Here is an 8708-nt window from a genome sequence, read left to right as displayed (position 1 = left end):
ACGCGACGCTTCTCCTCACGACGGCTTCCTCCTCGTGCAGTTCTGACAGCAGCTCGTGGACGGACCAAACGGCGGCGGCAACAGCGCGGCCTTCTCCTCCTTCTCCTTCCTCGGCTTGAACCTCTCTCTTCTCTGCGCGACACGACGGCGCAGCGGCAGTGACGCCCGCCGGCGCCGTCCTCACTCTCCCCTCCCCTTCTTCCTGTGAATCCCTCTCCTCTCTATCCTTTCTGTTTCTTGAGTTCGGTGCTGTTGTGTGTGAATGCTTCAAGCTTAATGAGTTTGCTGAGGGCGTTTATGTTTGGGAGATGAGTGAGGGTGGATTAGGGTTTTGAGTAAAAATAGGTTTAGGGGTAGTTTTGTAATTTCAAATAAAAGTGGAGATAATATAGTAATTAAGAATAAATTTTACTCCAACAATAATAATGTATAAAAATACTATTTGTTCATCAATTTTACAAATTACTTTCAATAAAATATTCAAATCCAAAAATTAGAAATAAATAATTAATTTTTTTATTTTCCAAAGCAGTAATATTAATATTTTAAATATTAATTATTTAGTCCAAAACATATAAAATTCTTATTATTTCATAATTACCAATTTTATAATTTAAATATAGAAAATAATCTAATACTTGTAAAATTGGATAATAATCCTAATTTATTTTAAATTCAATTAATCAAAACTTGCTCTAATTATCTTTAATAAAATAATTTCTGAAATTAAAACTATAAATAACTATATGATTTGAGACTTGATCATAATAAGATTTTTTTAAAAGTTCCAGGTCTTACAGATATGGTGGTGGTTATGGCGGCGGCGATAGAGGCAGCGACAGCTGCGAGCTTTAGGGCTGAAGCTAGCATCTTGCATATTTTCACGAGATCTTTTCTCTCACACTGCAACAGCTGAGAGCTTTAGAATTTGTTTGGAGGGGTTGAAAATTTTAATTATGTGTAATAGTGGGAGGATTTTTAAAATTATGCAGGGGAGTTTTATAATTTGCCACAAATAAAATATTTTGTGTAAATTTTTAAAAATTTCCACTATAAAATCTCCACTAATTATTAAAAAATTTGTAGTGTAAAAATCTAATTATTAATAAAAATTATATATTAATTATTTAGAAGAATATAAAATAATATTTATAATTTTTAAAAATTAATGAATACATACATTATATAAAAAATTTTAATTTTTGAAATAAAATAGAATTATTTTGAAAAAAATATATACAAAATTTTTTTTACTATTAAAGTGTTTAACATTTTAAAAAAATGTTATAAAATATGCTTATATTTTGTGACAAATAATTAACTTGTTACAAATAATATTGAATTTTGTGACAAATTAATTTTTTGTTACAAAACAACTGGAGTTTTTGAAACAAAAGTTATTTTGTTACAGTATATTACAATATTTTGTAACAAAACACTATATCGTTACAAAAACTAACATAATTTATAACAAAATAAAACAGGTTGTTACAAAACATTATTCTTTTGTAACAATAAAAAATTATTATTACAAAATATTATTTTTTTATAACAATTTTAAATTTAATACAAATTTTTTGTTACAAATGTTCCATTTTCTTGTAGCGATATATCAGACATGCTGAATTTGAGTACGTAGTTTATATGATTGAGTGGGACTATGACTGGACATCGGTGTCTGCTTTGATTGAAAGATGGCACTCCGAGTCACATGCTTTTTACCAGCTTTGTGGGGAGATGACTATTACCCTGCAGGACATGCCATATCAGTTGGGTCTTAATATTGATAAAGAAATGCCTATGATCTATTGACAATCCGACCCAAACTGAGTATACTGCGCAACATCTCTAAACTAATTATTATCTAATATCTTATACTCCACAACTTTTTTAATGCTATATATCTTAACTGTCATAATAATTTCCTCTTTATTTTCAAACTATTGCCAATCTCAAACTCATTAGTCAGATCTTTCTCGGGACCTCTCTGACCAAACGAACAATCTTGATTCATTACCTCGAGATTCAATGAAAAAAAGTAAACAGGGTGATCATACAATCGAGAAATAGAAGACTATGTCAGTGCAAGTTATTGTGAGTTTGTGAAATAATTTATCCTGTCCTTTTCTTCGCAAGTATATCCACGAGTTCAATCTCTACTTCTTCACCATCAAATACATGATTTAATTGATAGGAATTAGTCCTTGGGTCTCTGATCATGGAACCCTCACGGCTTTTAAAATATGCTTCCAACATCTCATCATTAGAATTCTTAAGATTTAACCCCTTAATTATTTTTAAGTGGCATGTTTAAATCAATCATCAACCTTCTAATATTTGTTTGAATTTTTTAACTTAAGGGGTTATATATATATATATAATAATTTAATTCCTTAAATAATAAATATGCGGAAAGCCAAAATATTGCCAAAATACGTATGATCAATTCACATGAAGTGTTTGCAAAATAAATTTTGCCACCATTTCAAATACCGTGCCCGTGAAATAGAGCCAGTCTCAGAGCCATTTCTAATGCATCATTCGCAAAATGGGTGAAGCAGAAAAGCAGAGCATAGAAAGCAAGAGCATAAGAAAGAGATATAGTAGAAATTAAAAAAAAATAAAAAAGAAAGAATAGAGTATAAGAGATTTTTTTTATAACAAACATGTATAACATGAATTTTAGTTTGAAGAATAAGAAAAAAAAAAGATGCATTTTGAAAAAAAAGAACAAAATGGCGTTAAAAGAAAAAAGAGAGAAGAAAGAAGACACTAAGACAACATATAATATATTGGGTTGTCATATATTAAATTATATTGGGCATGATCCAACATGTTTTTTTAACATTATAAAATAAATAATAATGCATATTTAATGAAATTTAATTTATAATTTAAAATTTTAATCTTAATTTATTATTTAAATATTAATTTAAAATTTTATTAATAGTTTTTTGTTATTATTATTTTTTAATTTTTAAATTTTAAATCTGTAAATAATGACATAATTAAATAAAGTATTTAGTTAGTTACGCAAAAGTTATTTGAAATTTAAAATGTTTAAAATTTAAATATTTAGTTAGAACTAAAATATTAAATTTACAGGTAGAGTTTAAATTTTAAAAACTTAAATATCAAAGATGCAATCACATAACAATTTAAACTTTCAAGTTATTTAAAATTTAAATAATTTTTGTATAACAAACAAAATATTTTATTTAATTTGTATCTATTAATTAAAAGAATTTTTTATTTAAAGTATTTAAATATAATATTTACGAAAATATATAATCTATAGTATATTTACGTTTATTCATTAACAGTCATATCTCGAATAGAGTGTCCAAAAACAGGTTAAATAAACATCACGAATACATTGTACCATAGATATGAAATACGCCAGCAAAACATAACTCGAATGCTATCGGATATGTTCAGAAGGCAGAGACCGGGTACTGTGTACCTGATACAGTACCCGAAATGCCTTCTACCACTATATAAAGGGTGTGTAACTGAGATCCATTACTTCATTTTAATTTTTAGAGTTTTGGATAGTTTTAAAAGCAGACATGGTTAGACGAGGAGGTTACACCCGATCAAAGAATATTAAAAACGCAATCTGACATGTGGTTGGAGTACTGAATTTTGAGATCAGTTTATCTATCTATTATTTTTTAATAGGGAATTAGTTAATATATTTTAATTTATTTAGTTTTAGTTAATTAGATGTTTAGTATTTACTTGGATGAGAATTGTTAAAAAAGTAAACTATTAGAATTTGATTAAGTATATATGATATAATTTTTATTTGTTATTTTTAATTAAATAATATATTTTGTTGTGCATTAAATTAATTAATGATATGAAATAATTTTTATTTATCGTGTTAGTTTATTATAAAACAATTATAATTTTTATTTGTTATTTTTAATTAAATAATATATTCTCTTGTACATTAAATTAGTTACGATATGATATAACTTTTATTTGTCGTGTTAGTTATTATAAAATAATTATAATTTTTATTTGTTATTTTTAATTAAATAATATATTTTCTTTTACATTAAATTAGTTAATGATTCATGCTTAAATTGAAGTAAATTATATATTATTAAGTAAATAATGTATTCTCTTCTGTATAGTTATATAATTATGTGCATTAGGTTGTTTAATTAAATTTAAGTTATATTCGTAATTATTTTACTGTAAAACAATATTAAACGTAATATGCAATAAGTTTTAGAAGACTAATGAATAGTAGTTGTATAATCACCTCGGTTGCTCTTGGCACGTTGTGTAATTTTGGGATTTTCACTACCTGAAGTGCTACTACCTTATATAAGGAGGTTGGGTTCAGACATACAGTAGAGCTAAGGGATTTCATCTTCGACAATACTTTACTCTTTGTATTTGTAGAGCGGTGGAGACCAGACACCCATATTTTTTACTTTCCGCGGGACGAAGTAACCATCACACTCTCGACGTATGAAACTACACAGGTGGCTCCAGTATATCCTCCTATACCACCCACAGGAGCGTACCAGGCTATTGTGCCACCTCCTTCACCTCCAGGTTATCAGTCACTCTCGCCATCTGGTCATCAGTCATTCTCTTCACCTGCCAGCCTGTGATTCGTCTCCGACCTACTTAACTTCAGTGACATACACGTTCATCTACATGTGGGATGGGTCACCAGCTTGATCACCATCCTGGACAGTTGTAGTTCCTTCATTGTATCTCTTTTATAGTGCTTCGTATTGTGTATTTGTTTTCAGGTACTTATAACCTTTAGAACTCTTGTTACTAGCTGAATTATGTAGTAGTTGCTTATCTTTGATATGTATGTTATATTATTTATCCGAATGCTTTATTTGAAAACATGAAAACTCAACATAATGATGGAAACAACGCCTTTTATTCAAATGATTAAAGACTTAGACACAAACGTTAAAATTACATAAAATTTTTGAAGTTGACATAAAACAAGACTACATTGATATTAAAAGACTATATTACTGATCCGATATTGGAGCCTTAGGACATTCTCGCCTCGTATAACCTTGCTGACGACAAAGACTGCATCTCTTTTCAGATATTTCAATTGCGTCTATCTCATTACGTAGTGATACATGTTTCAAATGTTCGTGATATAAAGAGTTCAAGTGTTATTTAGAAGATATTAGTTTATATTTTTAGAATATTTTAATTTAATTTGATATATTTTGATTTTGTTTATTTAATTACTAGATTGGGCCTTATGTTTATGGGCTTTAGGGTTTTCTTTGTTTTAACCTAATAAGAGGTTATAAATACCTCCTTAGCTATTGTAGTCATAGTATAGAATGATTTAGAGGTTTGAAAATTCTTTTTTGGTTTCGTGATGAAACCATGGTGTGGACAATTAAGGTTGAGGAGTCCCTCTCTAATTGCATCGAGGAATTGAGTAGAGGGTTGAGGAGTCCCTTTGATTCAATTCCCAAACTATGGCATTGACAAGTTAAGTTGAGGAGTCCCTTTCTTGTTGCGTCAAGAAATTGGGTAGAAAGTAGAGTGATTCTCTTTGTACTCAATTTCAATCTATCATTTTCGTTTCTATTTCAATTTCAATGTAATTTTTTTTATTCAGTTTGAATCCTTATCTTCTTGTTTATCCTTTTATTTCTTTATCATTTGATATTAGATCTCAAGTATTAGATTAATTCTTATAAATCTATATTTATTCTTCTTTTATCATAAAAAAAGAGTCCAATATCTGTCGCGCCTTTCTTTAAATTATTGTGTTCTTGTTTTTGTTTGTGTTTTATTATTGTTTTGTCATTATTGTTGATTTTATTGTTTAAAAAAAAAAGCATACAGTGCAAAAGAAAAAAAGAAAAGAAAAAAAGGAAAGCATACAAAAAAAAAAACAAAAAAATATCTTCCTTGTAATTATTGTCCTTTTCATATACTATTTTTTCACCTACAAGATTTGAGGACGAATCTTTTTTGAAGAGGAGGAAAATGATACATGCTTCAAATGTTCGTGATATGAAGAGTTCAAGTGTTATTTAGAAGATATTAGCTTATATTTTTAGAATGTTTTAATTTAATTGATGTATTTTGATTTTATTTATTTAATTACTAAATTGGGCCTTATGTTTATGGGCTCAAGGTTTTCTATATTTTAACCTAATAAGAGATTATAAATACCTCATAAACTAGGATAGTCGTAATACAAAATGATTTAGAGGTTTGAAAATCCTTTTTTTGGTTTCGTGATGAAATCATGATGTGGACAATTGTGGTTGAGGAGTCCCTCTCTTGTTGCATCGGGGAATTGAGTAGAAGGTTGAGGAGTCCCTTCGATTCAATTTCCAAACTATGGCGTTGACAAGTTAGGTTGAGGAGTCCTTTTCTTGTTACGTCAAAAAATTGGGTAGAAAGTAGAGTGATTATCTTTGTACTTAATTTCAATCTATCATTTTTGTTTCTATTTTAGTTTCAATGTATATTTTTTATTCAGTTTGAATCTTTTATCTTTTTTTTTTATCTTTTATTTCTTTATCACGCTGTCGTGTTAATACCGATCATCCTTTCGCTTTTTTGCAGATAGATGGATTTGGCTTGAGCCTTGTACCATACCATGGGGTCTACATCTTCTCGTTTGGTATAGAAGGAAACTCAATCTCATAAACTTTGAACACTAAATCTATCCGGTACACTAGATTAACAAATGCGCCCCACTCAATACTCGCTGCAGAACATGCAGCTAAAGCATGACGACAAGGATAGTGCAAGTCTTGGAAAACTCCACAATCGCACTGCTGCATGTTAAGCCTGATGGGACATGAAATTTGGCTCCATTCTTCCAAAAGCTTCGTCTCATCCACACTAAAAACCAAAGCTCTACGATCACAGTGAGTGACTGTTATCTTTGGTAGTGAATTTCTGTTCTTCTCTATCGCTGCTAGTAGTTGTTGTGAGAACACCTGACCAGAATTCAATTGAGCTTGCACCTCATGACCCTTGTGTACAAATAGTTATTGCAGCCGCTTATAAGTTGTCCTCACAATAGCAGCCACAGGAAGGTTCACCATCCCTTTGGAACAACTTTGATACACTCGGAGAGGTTCGTTGTCATGTGACTAAACCGATGACCTTTATCACAGTGTTGGAGCCATAATGCCTTCTTAAACCTTAGTGTCCAATCAAGCATATCTCTTGATAACCCCTTTAACATGTCCAAGTACCAATCACATCCTTTCTTACTGGGACTATAAGTTGCATTTACAAGATATCGCTTTCCTTCTGCATATTTGAACTAGATATTGAAGTTGGAAGCCATATGACGTATGCAATAAGCATGGTGAGTTGTAGAAGGATGCCAACCACTATTGGCAGCATTAAGAGCAGCACGAATGGCTTGAGATCTATCATATATAAGAATCACGCCATGCTGCAGAGTGACATGCTCCCTCAGGTTCATCAGAAAAAAATACCACGACTCAATAGACTCGGATTCAACTAGTGCAAAGGCGATGGGAAGAATGCTGTTGTTTCCATCTTGGGCAACAACAATTAGCAGCACACCCTGTATTTGCCATACAAATGTCTTCCATCGACTGAAACAAACGTCTTGTAGTGCTTAAAAATTTTGATACACGAGGGAAAGGCCCAAAACGCCTTATCAAGCTGGCTAAATTCTCTATCAATCATGTTTACATTGTAGTGTGGAACTGCAATACAATCATGTATGGTACAAATAAGGCAGTCGGACAAAGCTTGTAACAGAATGAAAATCTTATTGTAGGACTCTTTCCAATCACCATAAATCTAAGCAATCGCCTTCTGCTTTGTCATCCACACCTTTCGATATGATGGCTTGAAATGATAACTTTGTTGCACTGCATTTTGTAACACTAGAATAGATACAGATGGATCAGCATGTATAATTAGTAACATAACAGTGAAAATCAGACTGCAATCCAACTAAGCGTGATCTTGAGACATAGTTGGAGCCAAACAAGTATGTGCCCCTCAAACTTCTACACCTCCCTACAAGAAACCTCATAAATTTAAACCTCTAAGATAAAAATTAATGTATAGTAATTTAATTCTATAAACTCTTAAAATACAATATTTATCAGTAGTTCAGATTCTGTTGAAGTACTACACGAAGACTCCATGGACACCCAGTGGAGGATTGCTTGCATCGACAATGGTATTTCAACCTATCCGACTCCAACATCCTATACTTGGTGTTTCTTCGAATGTTGTAATTCTCTACTGCTAAATCTGTGATCCATTCGAAATTTTACCCCTCCATTCGTGTTGTAATCTTCACTGTCACCAAGATTGAAAGGGTCCTCTAGTTGCATCGCATCCAAATTAAGAGTGTGATAATAGCTGGGAACTTCTGATAACTGTGAAACAGGCAACGGAGGCAGAAAAAGAAATCAAATGCCTCCACTAGCTGGAGTATCCAACACATGCTCCCCAGACGACTCACTATCATCGGACGACCCGGAGTCGACAATATAATCTGAATCAGAGTCGCTCAACCCTTGGTCAACACTATCCCATGGATCGGCGAAGTAAATCAGCCTTGCAGGGACGAGGACTGCATGGGGCATTGAAGTAGATGGCCCAAAACCACCAACCATGTCACGAACCTCCACATACAACTCCATCACATGTTGCAGCATTAGTCTACCATGCACATCAAACAT

At 31.5% G+C, this 8708-nt stretch overlaps 1 protein-coding gene across 1 annotated transcript; it reads right to left on the bottom strand.

Moving 5' to 3' along the window:
• Positions 1-6629: 6629 nt before the first annotated feature.
• On the bottom strand, positions 6630-8708 carry LOC148554321 (uncharacterized). The gene is made up of 5 exons (XM_088495102.1): positions 8469-8708; positions 8298-8402; positions 7369-7570; positions 7091-7287; positions 6630-7004 (listed from the first exon to the last, which is right to left on the bottom strand). Exons 1-5 carry the CDS (start codon positions 8706-8708, stop codon positions 6630-6632), a joined length of 1119 nt encoding a protein of 372 aa, XP_088351228.1.

Source organism: Arachis ipaensis, chromosome B7, assembly GCF_059453495.1.
Source record: "Arachis ipaensis isolate K30076 ecotype BB chromosome B7, ASM5945349v1, whole genome shotgun sequence".
Lineage (NCBI taxonomy): Eukaryota > Viridiplantae > Streptophyta > Magnoliopsida > Fabales > Fabaceae > Arachis > Arachis ipaensis.
This window is presented reverse-complemented; position numbering and strand designations above follow the sequence as displayed.